The sequence below is a fragment of the Talpa occidentalis genome, unplaced genomic scaffold (genome assembly GCF_014898055.3).
Source record: "Talpa occidentalis isolate TD23 unplaced genomic scaffold, MPIMG_talOcc4v2.1, whole genome shotgun sequence".
Classification (NCBI taxonomy): Eukaryota; Metazoa; Chordata; class Mammalia; order Eulipotyphla; family Talpidae; genus Talpa; species Talpa occidentalis.
Window position 1 is genome coordinate 138808372 of NW_026555331.1, and position 22238 is coordinate 138830609.

At 39.7% G+C, this 22238-nt stretch overlaps 1 protein-coding gene across 3 annotated transcripts in view; it reads left to right on the forward strand.

Annotated features, from left to right (window-relative positions):
• NRF1 (nuclear respiratory factor 1) overlaps window positions 1-22238 on the forward strand; it is a 120276-nt gene that overhangs the window by 78574 nt on the left and 19464 nt on the right. For all 3 annotated transcript variants that reach the window (XM_037513069.2, XM_037513076.2, XM_037513081.2), the window contains exons 9-10: window positions 5624-5781; window positions 13352-13476. In XM_037513069.2, coding sequence (XP_037368966.1) covers window positions 5624-5781; window positions 13352-13476 — 283 coding nt within the window. The remainder of the gene's footprint in view (window positions 1-5623; window positions 5782-13351; window positions 13477-22238) is intronic.

Sequence of the window (22238 nt, forward strand, 5' to 3'; positions counted from 1 at the left end):
GGGGCAAGAGCTGACATTTGGTTTTTCAGTGTAGAAAGGTAAAGGTTAACAGGACATTTACTTTTTTAAAGTTTATAAACATGAAAACTGTATGGATTAACTGAGAGAAAAATTTATCAGTCTTCAAACACTAAAACTGAAGGACATTCCTTCAGAGTGAGAGGAAAAGTATTGGTGGGCAAATTTAATAGAGTTGGAACTTTCTGCCTTATTCACCGTTATCAACCATATTGCCCTACTGAATGTTTTCTGGCACTATTTAAAAAAAAAAAAACAAAAAACAACTTCCTAAATACTTTGGAGACTACTTCTTTGAAGCTGATTTTACTAATAATTTCACATTTATGAAAGTAATTAATGTAGTTGAAAGTTCATGTGTATGAAGGATAAAGAAACCGTTTAGTTTATGGCTTTATACTAACATCATTTTAAAGTCATCTGTTCAAGGAGTGAGTGAAGTATGTATATAAAGGGCCTATTGGTAAATACCCAAATTTAGTCAGGTATTAAAAAAATCTAGCTCCTCTCACACTTTCTTTTGGGGTGGAGGGGTGCATTTGACAAGAGAAAGATATAGATATATATATATCTCATGTGGTGAGGGAAAGATTTTTTAAATTTCTCCTAGGTAATTTGAATCATTTTTTGTAAATTCATCTCATTCCCCTTTTCTGTGAGTGCACAGAAGTTACTAACTTGTTTGATTTTTGAGTGTCTGGTCCCTAAAATGTTGTTGGCCCTTTGAAGATGAAGAGGCGGGGGTGTGTTACAAGGGAAATGGGAGGCAAGGGGGATCAATGAGAGAGAAAGAGGAAGAAAAGACTTTTGTCGAAACAAAAATCAAATGAAGAGAAGAAGCAAAGGTTATAAGAGAAAGTGACAACACGTTTTAGATTTCACGGGGTGATCCTGTTTGCTTTCTGATTTCTTAGATGTTGACATGGTTGTTAGCATCTTGGTTTTGAACCAAAAGAACTATAATTAGTCAAAATAGCTCACCAACTTGGGGAAGATAAGCCCACATCAAGTCACAGAAGACCTTCTATCAGGGACATTACATCAGGTGACTCAGTAGAAACATCCTACTGCCCAGTACTTGAGCATCTTTTCTCCCAAGGAACAGAGAGTTAGCTTGCAAAAATAAACAATATCTATGCTTTTAGAAGTTATAAGATAATTTTGTCATCCAACCTTACTGTTGAGAGCTCTTAATCATCAGGCTATGCTGCCTTCAACATACAGTTACTTACATTTATAAGTAGGGTGGTCTGAGGGCTGTCTCTTCTGTTAACATATGGTCTCTCAAGTCTGTTTGACTACTCCCTGTGCGTTGAGAATACTTAATAATCTAAGTAGTTACAAAAGAAAATAAAATCCCTAACCTTAGGTAGCCTAAAATTAATGAGGGTCATAAAACAAGTTACACAGACATTTATTTTTTATTTTTTTTAATATACTGTATTTTTTTATTAATAAATTTTATTTTTATATTCCCCATACAATTGCAACCCCCTTATTTTGACCCCAATCCCTCCCCTCCCCGCCCCTCGCCTCCCATAGAGTGTCTCTGGTTCATAGTTGTTTGTTGATTTTGATTTTCACTGTCTTATAGTTATTCATTTTCCTGGTCCCTTATTTAAGTTTCCTAGATTCCTGCTATGAGTGAGACCATCCGGTATTTTTCTTTTTCTTTCTGGCTTATTTCGCTGAGCATGATCCCTTCCAGCGCCATCCACGTTGCTGCAAATTGCATGTGTTTATCTTTTTTGAATGCTGAGTAATATTCCATGGTGTATATGTACCACATCTTCTTGATCCAGTCATCTATTTTGGGGCTTTTGGGTTGTTTCCAAAGCTTAGCTATTGTAAACAGTGCTGCTATAAACATAGGGGTGCAGGTGCTCTTTGGAATTGATGTTTCTGTGTCCTTTGGGTGAATACCTAGGAGTGGAATTGCTGGATCATATGAAAGCTCTATGTTTAGTAGGTCCAGAAATCTGCACACAGCTCTCCATAGTGGTCGGACCAGTTTGCACTCCCACCAACAGTGCAGGAGAGTTCCTTTTTCTCCACATCCTCGCCAACATTTGTTGTTGCTAGTTTTTTTAATATGTGCCATTCTCACTGGTGTGAGATGGTATCTCATGGTAGTTTTGATTTGCATTTCCCTGATTACAAGTGATGTTGAACATTTTTTCATATGCCTGTTGGCCATTTGCATTTCCTCTTCCGAGAAGTTTCTTTTTAGCTCTTCTGCCCATTTTTTGACTGGATTATTTTCTTTGTTGTTATTGAGTCTCATCAGCTCTTTGCAGATTTTTGTGATCAGTCCTTTATCACTAGTGTTGAGTTACATAGACATTTAGAAATTAACAAAGAAAGAAATTTTAAATTATTTGAAATAAACTTATGTATATTGATTTCAAAATATTTGTATAATTTAAATTTTGATGGCTTATTTACAAAAACAAGTAGATTTGAGAATTTATTGTTGTGTGATAAGACCGCCCTTGGTATTGGTAATACTGATTGCTTTATGTGTGAGAAAAGTTGATTTTGAAATAGAATGAAATAGATTGGTATGTGATTCTATTAGAAGAAGGAAAAAAAACCCAAAGTACAAAGGTATCAGAGATATAAATTTTGAACTATCAGTACATATAACTGTTTTGAAGTAGCACCATTCATTTTAGGTGGGTTTTTTTATGAAATATGGTAAACTGAAGAGCAGTGTAGGAAAATAGGAATAAAGAACCATGTCCTTCATCCATCCAGTCATACACACTTTCTCAGAACCAGGTGCTATTGTCACAGGAAGATAAAGATTGCTCTTGCCTTTAAGGAGCACACAGATAAGTGGTAGAGAAAAACAGTCTTGCAGGAAGATAAGGATCTCATGGAAGCAGCCCTGGGTGCTATGAATACAAGGAGGTTCCTTAGTCCTGGACTAACTTGCCTCTTTTAGTCTCATCTGAGCTCAGACTAGAAGGCTGAGCAAGAGGCAAAGGCTGGAGAGATGGGAATTATATTCCTGTTGAAGGGAAAAGCGCTTTTAGGGTGTGGCGTTAGGAAAGCATGGAACAACCACAGGTGGGTCGTCAAAGCTGGAGGGCCTGTTTGAAGAGCCTCATTGTCAGAGATCACTCTCAGAAAAGCAAAAAAGCTAATGGCACATTCTCTGAATGTCTTTCCCTCCTACAGCTTGTGGCCCTTTCTTTGGGACATGGTGACTGTGGGCATCAATAACCATACAGTGGCTCCCAACAGATGGAAAGGGAGAGCAAAAAGAGCTTAAGCAAACACAACTGAGGCACTCGAGAATAGGGAATTCCAAAGAAATGTTAACATCTCAGCCGATTTATTTATCACCATCATATTTCTGAATAGAAATCTCTTCCTCTGCTTCTTCCTATTTCTTCTCCACTCTTTACTGCCATCCATTCATTTTTCCACGCCTTGTAACTGAATTTCCTAAAAGTATATTCTGTATGGCAACATTCTAATGTTAAAACTATATATACAGTTTTAACTAAATGTGTAAATATTAAGCTGTTACCACTGGAGTGTAAGTACTTGGGAGAGCCTCACTAGGCCAACATTGGGGAAGCTAAAATAGAGAAGCAGCTCTAGAAAGAGGAAGACTATTTAATGGCAAAGGTGCCAGGGCTGGCCAGCTTCAACCCAAGTTTTGAGAGGAATCATCAACCATCTAAGAGTTGGTATCATCACTTGCTGTCTAAAAGCAACGTTAGTTTGTAGTGATGCTCATTGGAATAATGAGATCACACACATAACTACCTTGAGAAGCAAGAGTTTTGTGATTCTGTGGATGGACAATATTGCAGCTCTAAGGGAAGGAAATGAGATATCTCTGCCTCTTAGTGATGGACCTTGAAGGCTTGCTGGCCACTGCAGTGAGAACTCCGGGCAAATACAAGGGTTGCTCAAAGGAAGGTCTCATTTTCTGGGAAGCTTTCAGCAAATATTCTGAGAAGTGCTGTCATAACTGAGTATGGTACTAGAACCAAAGTAGGAGGCATTTAAATATCTGCCTCTCCTAGAGCTTATGGGACTCTCTTGGGACACAGTTACATACAGGTTCACGTTAACTACTCACTGGGCCCCAATGGTGCGAAGCATGGACTGCCAGAATGCCAGCTGATATTCTGAGATCCAAGAGTTCATAGAAATATTATGCCTGAGCTGATTTATTACTACCAGGTTTCTGAACAGAAATGGCTTTCAGTGCCCCTGCTGCTTGTTGTTTTTGAGGAAAACCATTTAACCACTAATTATTGAGCAAAATGGACTGAAGATACGGGTATCCAGAATGAAGAAAACTGTTGTACTAAAATGAATGGTCCTCAACCAGGAGTAACCCCACGGAGAGTATGGAGATATGTTTGGTTGTCATCACTGGGGAAGGTGCTGTTAGCATCTGGTTACCTGAGGAGCCAAGGGTGCTGCTAAACATCCTGTATTGCGCAGGACAGCCCCACAACAAAGAGTTGTCTGATCCAAAATGTTAACACTACTGAGGTTGAGAAACCATGTGCTAGATTTATTAGCAAAGCTGAATTCTCATATACTCTAGTACTAGATAGTATGCTTTGTTTTGTTTGGTCATAATTCTTTCCCACCAAAAGGAAAGCAATTTTTTCTAATAAAAAAAAAATTCTTTGCTGAGTTTGGCAGCATTCATCAGAAATAAAAATGCAAAGTAACTTCTTATCTGCAATACCAGCTCTAGGAATTTACCCTATAAATAGACTAACATACATATACAAAGGAGTCTATAAGGATATTCATTGCAGTACTGTTTGTAATAGCAAAAGACTGGAAACTACCTAAATGCCCATTGAGAGATGGGTTGCTTAATAAATCATGGTGTGTCTATATAGTATGCTGTGCAGCCATTATTATGAATCATGAATGAATCAAGCAGTTTTATTCTTTCCAAAATAGTTATTTCAGAACTGTATTTTTTGGGGGAGGGGAGGAAGCATGGTACAAAAAGATATCTAGAATATGCAGTTATTTTCATTTTTAAAAAGGAGGGAGTAGAAAGGGGGAAACAGCAGCGCATGTGTAGATATGTTTGCACATAGAATACCTCTGCAAAGATAAAGGAGAAATAAGTAAAAATATTTGGCTTTTGGAGTACTTGTAATATATTCTCTTTGTACAGTTTACATTTGTTTTAGAATTACATTTATGGTTTGCTGGAAAATCTTTAGTTTAATTTTTAAATACATAATACCTTGATATGACCCAGATGTTTCAGAAAATATTTTAAAGTATAGCGTGAAAAATCTTGCTTTCTGTTTGTCTCTTTTCCAACCTGCACACACATACCCTCTGCACACATACCCTGAGGAAAATCTTTTCAATGGCTTCTTTTGTGTGTCCTTCCAGAATTTCTTTATGCAAATAGAAGCAAATTCGAATGTATACTCTAACAACTCTTTTTTAGCACAATAGACAGCATACTCCAAACTATTTCTATACATCGTGGGTCATGCTGAATGTATAATTCATTGAGCACACAGCAGTTAGAAATGACTTAAAAATCATAATCCTTATGTGACTTTGATTCTTCACCATCACCTCTTTTCTACCTCAGGTAGAACAAAATTGGGCCACGTTACAGGGAGGTGAAATGACCATCCAGACGACGCAAGCATCAGAAGCTACCCAGGCGGTGGCGTCATTGGCAGAGGCCGCAGTTGCAGCATCTCAGGAGATGCAACAAGGAGCTACAGTCACCATGGCTCTCAACAGGTGGAGGCGGGGGTGGGGGATAACTGAGGATGGCGAGTCTGTCCCAACCTAGGGGTTGTAAAGAGAAATGCTGTGTCTCAGATTGTCATGATTGGCGCTTGGGGCTTAACACTCTTTAGCTCATAAGATACTGTAGGTTGGTTCATAAGCAGTCCTCACCCACCCCACACCAACCAACTAATCCAGTCTTTCTGACTTTCAGCTCAAGCCTGCTGGTCAGGACCATGAGTTCCTTTTGCTTTATCCTATTCTGTCCCTGTTATTAGACTGAAAGCAACAAGGTTTGAGTACTTTGTGTTTTCTTTTTTTTTTCTTTTCTTTTCTTTTTTTTTTTAATTTAAATTTTATTTTTATATCCCCATACAATTACAACCCTCTTATTTTGACCCCAAGCCCTCCTTTCCCCGCCCCCCATCCCCCATAGAGTGTCTCTGTTTCATAGTTGTTTGTTGATTTTGATATTTTCTTTCTTATAGTTATTCTTTTTCCTGGTCCCTTATTTAAGTTTTCTAGATTCCTGCTATGAGTGAGACCATCCGGTATTTTTCTTTTTCTTTCTGTCTTATTTCACTGAGCATGATCCCTTCCACCTCCATCCATTAGTACTTTGTGTTTTCAAAGGGACCACAGGATATACAACAAATCAGGAGACTTCAGGATTAGTTTTCCTTTAACCTCCATAAAAGAAACTGCTTTTTGTTAGGATTATTAATCCATGTTTAAGCAGGGAGAGAACTGACTTTAATGACTTCTTGTGAAATTTGTTTCCCATGTTTATCATTGACTTTGAAATAAAACAAGTTTTCAGTAAATGGGAAAAATAATGGAGATTTTTTTCCTCTAGGCATGTTTAGGAAGGGTGCTGCAGAATAGGATGCTCGAGTAAGGTAGCTTTTAAAACTAAATTACATCATTCCCTGCTTGGTCCCTTCTGTTGGTTGTTGACAGAAAAGATCATCCTCATACCATTTTTCTTCTTTCCTGACACAATTTTATTTTCAATAGACCGAGACATTTTAACCACTGGTTAGGAGTGTGGCCCTTCAAATCAGACTATTGGGTTTGAATCCCAATTCTGTGTTGTTTGACCTTGGGTAATTTACTTGAACTCAGGCCAGGCTTTCCTCTTCCTTGAAATGAAGGTAATAAAAGGAGTGTTAAAAGAATGGAGTAAGTCCACACATGTGCAATACTTTGATCAGTGCCTGGTTCATAGTAGGACTGCTCTCCACATTATGCACTGCAGCTGTTTGTCTCGAATGTCATTGAATGAGTATGACATCGCCCTACTAGGTAGGGTTAAATTAAAGACTGTGTTGTCTTCAAAGAAATTATGCAATTATTGAGGAGATCAATTAAAGTAGAACACATAGTGAACCATATACTCAGAGTATATTTCACTGTTGAATTATGTAGTGCAAACTATGGACATTGTAGAAATTCACAAGCAGGGGATCACCTCCTCCAAAATATTAAAAATCAGCCAAAGGTTAGATTGGTTGTAATAGATACTAGAAGGCCATGGTAGGCTGGTGTACAAATGATTTCCATGAGGCTGTTTAGTTTGGTGGCTGAAAAAAGAGTTCTATCAAGGTCATAGAACTTGACCTTGTTTAAATTCTAGCATGTTTAAATTCTAGCTCTGCTACTTTGATCTTGAGAAATTTGACCCGAGCTTTGGTCTCCTTAGCGTTATAATGAGGATAAATTTTCACCAGACAGATCAAAAAGATTTCTTTTTTTTTTTTCCTAAAGATTTATTTTTTTATGCATACAAGAGCTGGGGTGCAGGCCAGAGTTGCAGGGGGGTGAGATGTTTCGAGACAGAGTCGGGAACAGAACAGGCATATTGACTGAAACACACTGCTGAGAGGAGCCGCGGGCGAGACAGGAGAGGTCTGCTGTGCCATGTGGGTCACTTCCCTGGCTGGGGATCGAGCTTGTGCTACAGTGGCTGTGGATAGCTTCCTAGTGCTGGCACTTAACCTCTTGTGCCACCAAGGAGGCCCCAGAATCAAAAAGATTTCAATGAGATAATACATATAAAACTCCTATCAAAATGTCAAGCTTGTAGATAGTGCTTCAGGAATTACAGTTATTATCATTTCAATTATATTTTAAGATTTGTCTATTCAGAATTGATTATAGTGAGAAGAGATTAGAAATAGGCCAGTTAGGAAGAGGCAATCTTTAGGTGTAACTTGTTAAAGTCTTGGAAACCTTGATTTCATTAAGACTCCAGCCAGTACCTTGTATATTCCAGTGAAGTGTGCGTGTCCTGGGAACCCTATACATAGTGGAAAATATGAGGCACATTCTGACTCCCTTCAGTGTAAGGACCAGGGCTTATTTCTAAAGGCAAGGAGGGTAATGGTTTCCCCTGAGGGCTTGTTAACAAACTCAGATGCAGCTGAGGTGGCTACAGTGTTTACTCCAAAGGAAGGTGAATATGGTTCACTGTGGCATGTAGGAGGAGTAAAGAGATGTTGAAATCTGTTTGCAATCAGATAGCTCAATGCCTCGATAAGTGTTGGGGGCATGAAGTGTGTTGCTACTTCTGATGGGGGTGAAGAAACCATGCCTGGCAACAACGACTAGACCACAGCAGGCTATTAAAGAACATCAGGGCCTTCCAGACTCCAAAAGCAGTAGCTCACTCATGTCAGCAGGGTGGGACTTAAGACACAGTCCCCTGGTGTTTGCTTCTTTGTGGGATGAAATACACCCTTAGCTTCTCCAAAATTTGTTGTTGGAAGTCATCTTAGTGAAAAATAAGCTGAGCAATCTTAGTTCTGTGGTAACGAAGTGATTTCATAGATCAGCCCCCTTCCAGCCTGAATCTGTTTCAGGTGCCTGTGGAACAAGTATCGTTCTCTCATAACCCCCTGCACCTCTCTGCACTGTAAACAGCAGATGTGGGCAGAGAAGAGAGAGGCAGGCTGCATGGAATGGCAGGTGGGAAGTAAGAAGGCAGGGGTCTTCTAGCCGGGAGGTGAAAGGTGTCAGAACAGATGCAGGACAGACCTATTTTTCAACCCTGCAGTTAAAAAAGTTCATATAACATGTCAGAATGTGGACAAAGGCCCTTAAGGCCCTTAATTTTAAATCCCTCTTCAACAGTCCTTCTGCAAAGTCAGTTCTTGAACATGTCCAGCACAGTCCTTGCATACCAAAGTGACATGATAAATAATTGTAGACTGAGTCTACATTGTAGATTTTTTAGTGGAAATTTGTGCTGTGTTGTTTACACCAAGACAGTTTTTACTCTATGTCTACTCTTGTGTGCATTGCTATGACTTGGTGCTGTAGGAGAACAGTTGATTCCTCTTAAGGAATTTGAAGTTGCTGGTGGGGTTTTTTTTTCTTGTTGTTGTTGTTTTGTTGGGTTTTTTTTTTTTGTTGTTGTTTTTGCTGTGAAGAAAGTGGTTTTTTAAAAGAAGTAATCATTTTTAAAGAAAATCTAGTTTTTGGGCCTCGCTAGGGGTTGTCTTCAGTGGTTTCACCACCACATCCAGAATTCAATCCCCAGCCAGGGAACTAACCCACATGGCAGCAAACCTCTGTTGCCTCACCTGCTGCTCCCGTTAGCAGTGTATTTCCGTAAATCCACCTGTTCTGCTCCCCACTCTGTCTCTGGTGAGTCCTCACGCCCCCTACACCTCTGGCCTACACCCCAGTTATATACAAAAAAAGTCCAATTTTTAATGAAAATGCTCTTGACTTACAAGTAGGGATGTTATAAAAATAGAGTGTAGCTTTAGAAATGGACTAGCATTTATCCAGTAAAATGGAATGGACATCCTAGAGCAGAGCTCCTCTCTATATATAGAGGGCTGGGACTGTGCAGTTGCTTCTTTTCCCGTAAAGGAAAACTTAACAGACAAAAAGTTGATGAAAACTTCTCATTTGTAACTCAGGTTTGGAACTGACTTTTGTCAAAATTGTTAAGTGGTAAGTGGTAGCTTAACGTTTTAATCCCTTTTCAACATGTAGAGTTCGTCTTTTTCTTTTTTTTTTTCCCCCTAAGATTTATTTATTTATTTATTTATTTATACAAGCACTGGGTACAGTCAGAAGGGCGGGAGGTGAGAGAATTCACCAGAGCCAGAGCGGGGAGCAGAGCAGGCAGAAGGACCGAAGTACACTGCTGAGGGGAGCAGCGGGCGGCAGGAGAGGTCTGCGCGCCACGTGGGACCCTCCTCCCGTGGCCGGGGAGCAGCCAGGGATCGAACCGGCGCTGCAGAGAATGCGGGCAGCTTCGCAACCCAGAGCTCAACCGCTGCGCCACCGGGGAGGCCCAAGAGTTCGTCTTTTTCTAAAAGTATAGTTTGATCATTTTCTATGAAGTCTGGAATAAATGATTAGATTAGGTATGGAAAAAAATAGGCCCACTGACCACCGAAGTCATCATTGTCTTTAAGCCCCATGTAAGAGCCTACCGTTGCTGTTTTGCTCCGGGCCCCTGACAGGGGATGAAATAACTGACCTCACCTACCTGTCATGCTATGGGATCCTCAGCCCTGACATACCTGATTGCTTTAGGTTGTTGCCGGTTCTCAAACTTTTCTTCTATCATCACTTATTTTAAAAAGGTATTAAAGAAAATGATTTCAAATACTTGGAGCGTCAGACATACATATAAAATGGTGTGACTGGGCACAGCAGGTATACGACATGTCAGCACGCGGGGAGCTGCTCTCCCCGTCATCATCCGTGAGATCCACGCTACCACTTGTGTCCAGGGTGTGCCAGTGTGGTAGGATTTCACTTTTGATCATCATGGGCCTGAGATTATTGTAAATTTTGATTTAAACTGTGGGGAAAGAGTGACCTATAAACAAAGGTCCTATTTCTATATAAATATTGCTCATATACCAGCTTCCTTCTTCAAAATACCATAGTTGCAGCCTTTTCCAAAGATTATACATTTCATCTTTCCCAAAAGTGTCAGATCAGAATGTAAAATGTTTTTTATTATTAGTGATAATTGGTACTATAAAATCAGCTGGTAGAAGTATTTATTGACACAAGTTTCACCATTAAAAATGAAGGCTCTAGTCACTAAATTATTTTACTATTTCTAACAAATAGTAGTGCTTATGAAGCACTTTAAAATTAAAATCTGCCACAAAAAACATAAAGAATGCCCTTAGTAGGAATTCCAGATCCAAGGTCCCCTCTGGCTCTGAATTCATATTCCAGATACTGTGAAATGACTGACTGTAATATCAGGTTACCAGGAAGTATTTTATCACAGAGAAGGATTTTATCTTTTACATTGCCTGCATATAAATTCTATGATTCTGTTTAGCTTTTTTGCTTAACCTCAGTTCTATCCCAAAGGTTTTTATGATTGATGCATGGTTGGTTCAGTGATAGAATTCTCACCTGCCAAAGGTTTTTATGAAGAAAGTAAGTAAATTTAAAGTACATACTCGTGACCTTGAACCTAGGTCAAAGGGAACCTAGAAATTAAAAATTGTCACAGCTAAACAACTAGAAAAAATGAGGAAATCAGCAGTTTTGTAGTTCATTATTTTGAATGAATATCAAAGAATAGTCACATGGGGAAATACAATGTTAAGTAGAAAAAGCAGACTTTTAAACTGTGTATGTAGGATGTATTTGTCTGTTTTCAAAGTTGTGTTTTAGGAATAGAAAGAAATAACTTATCTGTAAATTTTCTTTTATACCTAATGAAATGTTTATAAGTTTTCTACATGATTTCATTGTCATAAATAGCTTTTAAACACAGGGACATAAAAATTAAAAAGCAAGGCAAGTTAGACGAGGAGAATTTTATATTTAATGAGGCTTTTCTCATTAACATTGGGTTTCTTTTACTACTTCCTAGAATACTTATCAGAAAGATTTCCCCAGGGAAAGTTACTCATCTGCTGTCTTTCTTAGTGAAAGTGATAATATTGAGTTTGGTATATGTTGCCTTTGAGGCGGGGTCGTCAATTGTAATTTTGGAAATTGAAAAACAAAATATACAGTTTGGAATGGATTTGAGGCAAATTGTGCCATAAGCAGATTAAGTAACTAAGAAAAAATTAAAAAACCAAGTAATAATAAAAGAAAATTTCTGATACAGGACCAGCAGTACAAAAAAAAAAAAAATAGTATATGAGTAGTGCATGGATGATACACCCATTTTGCAATAGTGCAGCTTTAAAGAACATACTGTTGGCTGTCCATAGGCTACACAGTTTCAACAATTTTCTGACAGTTCTTGAAGAACGCTATTTCAATAAAGGCATAACCGAGCTGTTGCCTCCTTTGACTGCTCCATCTGAGTTTGCTTTTGATGGAAACAGTCATGTTTCCCCTAACCAGACCACAGCCCCTCACCTGTCCCCACCTACGGCTTGTGATTACAAGATGGCTGCCATAGTTATGACAAAGCCTGCAGCTTAACAACAAGCTCAGTCAGCTGCTTATGCAGTGAGTAGACCCAGCTCTTGGTCCATCTGCTAAACTAAATGACACCACCTCCTCTACTCCATGCCACTGTGGATATTCTCTCAATAACTGTGTGAAGTGGTACCATTTATTTGCCCAGGAGAGGTGAGTTTATCTGGGTGGTTTTTGTGTTTTGGTTTTGTTTTTTTTTTTGTTTTTTTTTTTCCTTCACGTTTTAGTATCTCTGACATTTGGATGGTAAATTATAATCTTTTCATAAATTAATATAATACATAAGTTAATACCAACTATGGTACATAAATTAATATAATACATTGTAGATTAAATATAGTACCTTAGTTTGTAATACCATATGGAATCACAAAATGGGTATACAAACTGCTAGGTTTGGTGTACATCACAAACAGCTGGTTTATATTTCTATTCTATGGACAGTTTGCTTTGCAGTGAATGGGGATTTATTATATCATTGTATTTCTAGAGTCAAGGAGTTTGGGCTTATACTGATAATTTAAAAATTTAATTTTCAGTTCAATGCTGCCCACATGTAGTGAGGCAAGGGAAGAGTTAGGCTCTGCAGGAAATTAGTCACCCGTTACTTTGTATTTGATGATCATGGATATAAACTAAATTGTTGTTATTTAATATTAATTGAATAGCTAGTCTAGGTTGCTGACTCCTCTTATTATCATCCATCCTTGGCTATAAAAGGACAGTTTCAGATGGCTTGCCTTATGTTACCGTAAAGAGAAAAAAAAAAACCCTGTGATTGACAACCAAAATGGCTTTTGCATCATGAATGTGGCTCAGAGCTTCCACTGTGGCTTGCTGGTGCTCAGTTGATATTGATAAAGAAGAGATGGAAATGAGTGCATTTTGTCCTCAAACATCCATTTCCTAGGCTTAAAGAAAATCCCACATTAGCTTTATACATATGTAAGACTTGGATTTCTCTACCTATTTATTATCATTTTAAAAATCACTCTGACTCTACCACTGACACTGGGATTTGTATTTGGTGGTAGCTCACAGCCATGGAGTGGTAGAAAGATCCAGGGAGGGGTGAAAGGAAGGTGTGTCTTGCTGCAGAGCTGTATTCTTTATTCATCTGACACATCCCCTTTCTCCTGTTCTGTACCCACAGTGAAGCTGCCGCCCATGCTGTCGCCACCCTGGCCGAGGCCACCTTGCAGGGAGGGGGACAAATCGTCCTGTCTGGGGAAACCGCAGCAGCCGTCGGAGCACTTACTGGAGTTCAAGATGCTAATGGTAAGAGAGCATAAATATTTTATTGAATTTCTTCCCTGTTTCCACTTAAACCTTCATGACATGACTGACAACAAACCCTTCAGAAAGAGGTTGAGCTTTGATTTGATTTTTTATTTATTGGTAGGCAGTTGATGCCTAGGAAGGTTCTAGGAGCTTCTGATTCCTTTCACTAGTAGGAGACTTGGGGTTTCCTGAAAGGAAAATGCCATGATAATGGCTACCTAACTGAATTGCTTATTTGAAAAGTGACTATTCTGCTGTGACAGGACTTGCTGAGAAGTACCTTGAAATCTGCCATGGGACACATTTGTTCCTTTATTCTCCTGTGGGTAGTGTAAATCAGTGGCCTTTACTGTAGCAGAGACTCTCCTGTGGGTGGGTGCATTTCGGTAGGGGATAATGTTCTATCTCCAAAAAGGTGGTCACCAGACTATGATGCAGGTGCTTTTCTGGTTGGTGCTTTAGGTTATGTTTCCTATTATATGTGACATCAGCAAGGACCTCTGGATTTAACCGATAGCATGCCACCACTCTGCCCTTCTTTCCCTGCTCTTTAACTGCCTGACTATCAGGGATACCCCGAATAAACAAAAGGGATAAGTTCATAGAAATTTGGTCACAAAAACTTACTGCTCCAGACATGGAGCAGTAACAAAAGGGATAAACATAAACAAAAGGGATAAGTTCATAGAAATTTGGTCGCAAAAACTCTGCGCCAGACATCTTTGGATCCACTTCTGCGGGCTCTGAGAGTCAGTTACCAACACTTGGGCTGCCAGGGGAAGGGCCTCAGACGGCTGGGTCAAAGAGGAGGACCAGCCCTGTTCTGTGAGGCTCTGTGTGATTGTTTATTAAACTCTTCAGAATACATATATACTTAGACAATAGCAAATGTTTTCAAGTTGGAAAGTTCCTAACAGCATCAGTGCCTGAAAGAAAAGTGGTTGGCCTTCTTTTAGGATAGGTCTCTAAGATCTGAATAAGATGTTAGTTAGAAGGGTCTTTGAAGAAAGACACAGTCCTCCTTTAGAAGGGGGAGGAAAGAAAGTATTTCATCCTCCCAGGAAAGGATAGCCTAAGAAATGTGAAGACACATTGTGGTTTCTGACACTCATTTTCTTTAAAAAGCAAACAAACAAAAACAATACTGCATCTACAACTTGCTTTATCTGTAGAGCTGGGGGTATAGAGGGAGAGTTGATCTTAGCCAGAACACTGCAGGACGAAGGTATCTTGTAGCCATATATGCTTAAGATTAAATAAACCATAATAGATGAAATTAAGGAAAACCTCCCTTTTAAGCTAGAATCCTACTCCTATTTCCTTACCTTTTCCTATTGCTCATGGTAGTCCTAACCTACCTGGAACAGAGAAAGTAGGATATCTGGCCATGTCACTTTTTTCAGAAATGTAGTTGCTTTTATTCACTATGGAACTATTAAGAGTACTTCCCTGTGTGCTCTTGGGAGGTGACTTTGTTATCCCTTATAATGGTCTTGACCCATCTGAGTGAGACTGACTACTTTATAGTTATAGCTTCTTCCCAGCCTCAGTGTTACAAATCAATGAATCTATAGGTAAGTGCAAGGACCCTCTTGGTGCAGAACAAGGCACTTTTTGGAAATGGTCCCTAGGGGCAGGGTACTGGGGGGCACAAGCAAGGGGGAAATACATCCCAGGTTTCATACTATGGTTTAAATATAAATCCCACTAACAGATGACTCTTCTAAGAACAGTTTGGACGTTGTTCAGGCCTGAAGCAGGAGGATTTTCAGCATCTTCTGGGATGGAGGGCAGTTGTGTGTGGAACTTGATAGAGTAACTAGAAAGGGAGGACTGGAGCAGTGTGAGGCTCTGAAGCAGTACCCCGGAGGACAGTGGTTTTCAGATTCAAGATAATGACCCATACGTGGCAGAGATTTAAATTCAGTGTCATGAAGGCAGACCTCACAGAGACCTTGCGCCCTGAAGACTTCCCCTTTTTCCTGGACCTCTCCCCACGCCAGCACTCAGGGTATATTACCCAAGCACTTGCATTATTTTATTTCCTTTATGTTCTCCCTTTTTCAGCAGTAGTGAATGAGGCTGGTTGCTTTGAATGCAGTTTCACGTTTGGTTCAAGTTAAAGATTTCTCATAGGTGCCTTTCTTTTCATTGAAATGCTGTTAGAATTGCCTGTACCTGGGCCAGGCCTCTGGTTGAGTTCCTTTACCTCTTTTTTTTTTTTTTTTTTTTTTTAATTGTTATTTTGTGCTCCCTCCTTTCCCCAACACAACTTAACATAAGAGAGCATTAAAAAAAAAAATTAAAATACTACTCTTTGGTTTCCCTTTACTGTTCTTTACACCCTAGAACCCCATGTGCTAATGGACTCCAGGTCCAGTGGAAGCAGCTTTCCACAGGGTTGAAGAGCCCTTCCGGGAATACTCACCTCACCCAGACCTCACCACCCACTGTTAGCCATCCTTGGGGAACCAGACCTCGGTCTTTTTTCTTCTTCCTATTTCAGCGAAAATAATGAAAAATAAAAATTGTAATGGCACTTGGCCACCTCAAAAATGCTCTTATTCTGAGATCTTTTTGCATATTCTCACAGCTGTATTTCCTTAAAGCTAACTGATCAATAAAGGTAATGGGAATCATCTGCTTCAACTATTTTCCCATCAGATGCCTTACCCGAGCTGCTAAGAGAAAGTAGCAGCATTTTCTAAAATGACATATTGGCTAATAAAGCCATAAGGAAGAGATGTATCATTTTCTAGGGGTTTTTTGGTCTAGATTACAAAAAGCGTCCATAATCCCATAGAATGTTATGTTTGGGGTTTTTTTAATAATTGCTTTTTTTCCTTATTAAAAATTTTAACCTCACTGAGATTGTGTTGGTAATATTTTGTAACTTATTCTGAAGTATCTGAACTGTTTTTATATCACTAATTTTTTAAAAGATTATTTTAATACTTGGTAATATATCATTATAGTACTCAGCATATTAAACCTGTTGATAATTTGGGTTAATGATAATTTTTAACAACAAAAATAATAGTTTATCTTTGTCCCAAAGCTTTCTGACAGTCTCCATTCTTTGCTCTCTGTGTAGCATGTGCTTCCTTATATTTCTGCCAGCACCATTGCATGTTACCCCTCACCACCATTGGACAATGTCATCATCTGCACTTTTTTTTGTTGCCTGTTTGGCAGGCAGTAATTTGTATTTCATTTTGATTTTTATCCTTTTGTATTTTAGTGATATTTTCACTTATTTTATGTTTTTATCTACACATGTATAATTTAGTGTTTATCCATTCGTGTTCTTTGTCCATTCTTCTGTTGGAAATGTTATTGTCCTCTATTGGAAAATAGACTTGGAAAAGCTCTTCCTTTATTAAAGCTATAACCCTTCTATTGTGTAGTTGCAATAGTTTTTCCCCAGTTTTTTTTAATTCTGTTACTTTCATTTTTATTTCCTTAATTATATCTCTTTTGCCTTTATGTTTGTTTTTTTTTTAAGATTTATTTATGCATACAAGAGCTGGGGTACAGGCCAGAGATGCGGGGGGTGTGAGGCTTCACTAGAGACAGAGTGAGGAACAGAACAGGCAGACTGACTGAAATACACTGCTGAGGGGCACAGCGGGTGAGACAGGAGAGGTCTACTGCGCCATGTGGGTTTCTCTCTGGCCGGCCAGGAATTGAAGTTGTGCTGCAGAGGCTGTGGATTGCATAGTGCGGTGCTTAACCCCTAGCACCATCAGGGAGGCCCGCCTTTATGTTTATATAGAGTCAAAATATCTAACTCTATGCCAATTATTCTATAGCATCACCTTTTTTAATACTATAAAATATCTGGAATTTATTTTGCTATATGGCACTAGGAAGGAATCTGAGTTAATTTTTTCCCTTACATACTCTAGTTATTCCCACACCACTTAGTCCATAAAAAGGCTGAAATTCATCCTTCATGAACTGATTTGAAATGTCATCTTTATCATATGCAGAATTCTTAATAGAATATGTAGGGTCTCATCTATTTCAATTTATTTATTCTGTTCTTTGTGCTGTAACGTCTTACTATTTTTATTTTAAACCAGGCCTTTTTTTTTTTTTAAAGATTTATTTATTTATACAAGCACTGGTACAGTCAGAAGAGCGGGAGGGTGAGAGAATTCACCAGAGTCAGAGCAGAGAGCAGAGCAGGCAGACTAATGAGGTACACTGCTGAGGGGAGCAGCGGGCGGCAGGAGAGGTCTGTGCGCCATGTGGGACCCTCCTGCTGTGGTTGGGGATCGAACTGGTGCTGCAGAGGCTGTGGGCAGCTCCGCAACCCAGCACTCAACCGCTGCGCCACCAGGGAGGCTCCTGTGACGTCTTACTATTTTGATGTTATTAGCAGTTAGTGAAAGACCCATCTCCAAATTTGAAGAAAAAAAAAAACTGCATCAAAATTCCCTAATAAAGTCAATTTCACATTACCTTTCAAGATTATCTTAAAGGACTGGGCTTGTTTTATCCTTCTACAAAAAAAAATCCTACTGAACCTTTTAGCAGAATTACTAGCAAGTTGCAAACTTGTCCAGTTTAAATTTTCTTCTTTCCTTCTGTCTCAACTTCCTTTGGGGCCAGGGACATAGGAAGTGCTCATTGTCTGGAGATGGACAGGCGGGAAGCAGGTGCTCTCAAGAATGACCCAGTGAGTTGAGGAGCGAATGGCTCGTTAGTGGTAGAAGAGATGTAGTCCCTGCAGTGGAGCTGATGTGCTTAAGGCCAAACCTGGTACAACTTTCTAGACCTAAGAAATCATGGCTATTCATTCTCTATGTGCAGAACTCTATGGAGCCTCAATTGTTGTATTTTGACATTTTAATTTAGCCTCCCACTCCTTCCCCCAACTTCTTCTATTTCATTTTTTGTATTAAAGATGATTGTGGGGCATGTCCACTTATGGAACACCCCAAGAGAGGTCGTCAGCTTTCTTTACCACTGTTGCCCTTGCATTCTCTCTCTCCATCCCATTATCCCATTAATTTTATTTATTTAACAGGCATTTCTACAATGCTTGCTATGTGCAGATTCTCTGTTATGTGTTTTATACGCATTAGCTTATTTAAAACTCAGAATAACCCTATGAGGTAAGGCACTGTTACCCCCCCATTCGACAGATGGGGAAACTGAGACACAGAAAGGGTCAGTAACTTGAACAGGTTCACACAGAATGGCAGAAGTGGAATTTGAATTCAGGTAGTTTGTTTCCACACCATTCTGCTGTGCCACCTTCTTTTGATGTAAACCATTATCTGCCCAGAGAACACAAATACAGAGTTATGACTGTCTCCTAATGTTGAACGAATAAGTTGGGGAATGTCAGCCTTTCTTCCCACCCGTGCCATAGGCTGCTTGGGTTTGTCTAGTTTAGAACTGTGCCCCAGCTGTTCTCATGGCTGTAGGGCTGCTCTGGTGGTTCTGATGCCAAGTGCTGCCCTGCCTAGCAGCCATCCTCTGTGGGCACACAGACACACACACAGGTTTCCCTTTGATTGCCTGGAGGAGCCAATAGGTCTGTGTGTTTCTCCAGTTGCAGAATTCAACTGCTGGCTGTCAAATTTAAGTAGTTTCAGAGCTTAAGAAGATTACTTTGCAATTAGTGAACATGTCTTTGTATTTTCATTTGATTGAACTGGGAGGCGTGGGGGTGCTTTTTAGAACCAGGAAACATTATTTGGGATGATGTAGGTGCTCAGAAGGAAATAAACCCAGCTGAAGAGTTCTTTCCTCACCTCCTAGAAATCTCTACCCAGTCCCTCCTGTTCCCACGGATCTTTCAGCCTTCCCATCTGTATCTAGGAAATAGAGACCAGGAGATAGGACCAGGTGATGTGGGAAAGGGCTCATGGGAGTATCCATTTCTGCCCAGAGCAAGTTGGCTGGTGAATTTGCTTCTCCTGCTCCTTACTGGCCTTCCCCTTGGCCTCCAACCCTTAATTAGCCTTCCCCTAGAGACGCTGGAAAGTACATCTTTATTGTCCAACATGCAGAGATCATCTACTAACTGTGCTGTCCTGGTTGAGATCTGGGGCCAGTTTCCTTCTCTATGCCCTGATGAAGGGAAATGGATGAGAGGGTTAGGTCTGTTTAAAAATTAAAACTGATTACAAGGCATTAACATTATACTCACAGTAAGAGCAGCCTTCTCATTTCTCTTCAGTGTACTGTGTCCTTTGTTCTGGCTTGACTCTAGCAATAGTTCTGCTGCAGAGTTTCCCCATAAAGACTTAACATCGGGCCTCTCTGGTGGTGCAGGGATTAAGCATACCCTGTGAAGCCGTCCGCAGCCTCTGCAGCGCAAGTTCGATCACTGGCCGGCCAGGGAGCTGCCCACATGGTGCAGCAGACCTCTCCTGTCTCGCCCGCTGCTCCCCTCAGCAGTGTGCTGGGGTCAGTCTGCTTGTTCTGCTCCCCACTCTGTCTCTGGTGAATCCTCTCACCCTGCCCACATCTCTGGCCTATACCCCAGTTCTTGCATGCATAAATAAATAAATCTTTTAAAAAAAAAAAAGATTTATCAACATAAAATGTCCTAAACTAAAAGGCCCGGTTCAGTCTTGCTGCACAGTAAAACAAGTGTAGTTTTACTACCCATTCTGACTGCCAAATCACACTAAATCAATTTTTAAATTCCTGTAAGGAAAAAACAATGTTTTGTTTTCACGTTGAACATGTCCACTTTTTCATCTCCCTATTTTTCTTTGACATTATCAAAAACTTTTTAAAAATGTGTTTGTTTCCCCAACTAAATTTAATCTCAACTATACTCATTTAAATGCCTTTCTAAAGAAATGGATCTTTTTAGCAAGAGGGATACAGAATGGATATATAGGGACAGAAACATGAAGTTCAGATAAGGGGGAAAGTCTTTGGATAGAGTCCTTGCCTGAGAGACTAGAACAGACACTCCTATTCTGCAAGGACTCCCGAGTGAGACAGGACAGCCGAAAGGACTGTTCTGTACAGATTATAAAAATGTAAACCCAGGTGGGCCCAAAGGAGGCAACATGGGTGTTTTAATTTTTCTCTAAAATCCTACTTTACATGTATTATATGAACTTCAGGACATCCTTAACCTGGGTCGATGGATCCTGAGAAATTGTATACAAAAGTTTTTGTCTCTTTCTAGGGACTCATAGCTTTGATTAAATATGTGAATAGATCAGAGACATCTCCTATGGTCCATTCCCACTCCATCCTAACTCCCTCACCTGCCCACGCCACCCTCTCTGTCTTAGAAAGAGCCTGTCTTAGAAAGTGGTGGTTAGGGTCATTTAACTTTGTGAGTATCTGGTGTATAATGCTGGGTGGAAAAGAAGGGTCATGAAGGTGGGAGGGATCTGTAGACCTAGCTGGATACTCTAAAAGCTGTACCACTCCCAAGCTGTGTAATCTTGGACAAGCAAATGAACTCTTTAAGTCTGAACTGTAAAAGTAGAATAATAGTTCCCTGTTCATGAGGCAGCTGTGATCATTAAGCAAAATAATTCATAGTGCTTGGCTTATAGATAGATCGTAAACATGATATTATTAGCTGTCAGCATCAATTTCATCTCCATCATTCCCTCAGTTACATTAAGTTGTACACAGGGTACAGAACTGTTAACAGACCCTGATTTCTTGTCTTTAGTACAAATACAATTCCTCCCCTTGTGCAATGGAAGGATTTGTGCTTCTGAGGTGAATACTGTAAAATGGGAATAGGTCAGAAGCCCTTTCTTTACTTTTATTATTGCAATTCTTTTTCACTGTTGTTATTATTTTTTAATTGTATTGATGTCATCTTGGTTTACATCACTGTAAACCAAGTATAGGATCCCCCATCCAGGTGTTCTTGCCATAGTGTACCCACCAAAGCACCCATATGCATCAGTGGTTCAGAAGCTCTTTCTATAACCTTGAGTGGAGGAAGTTAAAGGACTCTTGATTATAAGTTAATGTTTCTAACTGTTCCTGCATTCAGTTTTGGTGGCCCCACTCTCCTTGGGCTGGGGCTGCTCTACTCTTCCAGCTCAGGGTTTATGGTAGTTACTTCACCCATTGTTACTCCTAATGCCATAGTCTCTCTTCAGAGCTCAACTGCTACATTGTATTTCAACTTCCAGCATGAGGGGTTACTATTTTCACTGTTTTTTCATCATCATGGTCGCCACCATCATCCATTATTTACTGCATGTCCCTTCTGTTCCAAATCTTTTTAAAAATACGAGTTAAATAAAAACTAAATAAAAATGAGCAGAATGCCAGTCTTTATCTGGTATACAATAAAATATGTCTTTCATTCTCCCTTTTTTCCTCTTTCTTTCAACACTTTTAGTATATGGACTTGTTCTCAAGAGTCGATGGAGATACAGAAATGAATTATTTTTATTTTTATTATTTTTAAACAATATGTGCTTCCCCCACCCCCTCAGGTGTAGTCCCCATAGAATTTCCTTCCCCAATGCACCCGTGCACCATCACCACAGTCCCCTGTGCTCCTCCCTCCCTCCCTCTGATCCCTCTCCCGCCTCCTCCCCTGCAGGATGTTTCTGATTTATAATTGTCTGTTTTTGCTTTGTTGTGTTTTGTACTGTTAGTATTTTTTTTTTACACTGATGTCTTATTTGGTTCCCCTATATTCCTGTTATAAGTGAAACCATCCTATATTTTTCTTTTTCTTTCTGGCTTATTTCACTGAGCATAATTCCTTCTAGCTCCATCCATGTTGCTGCGAATGGCAT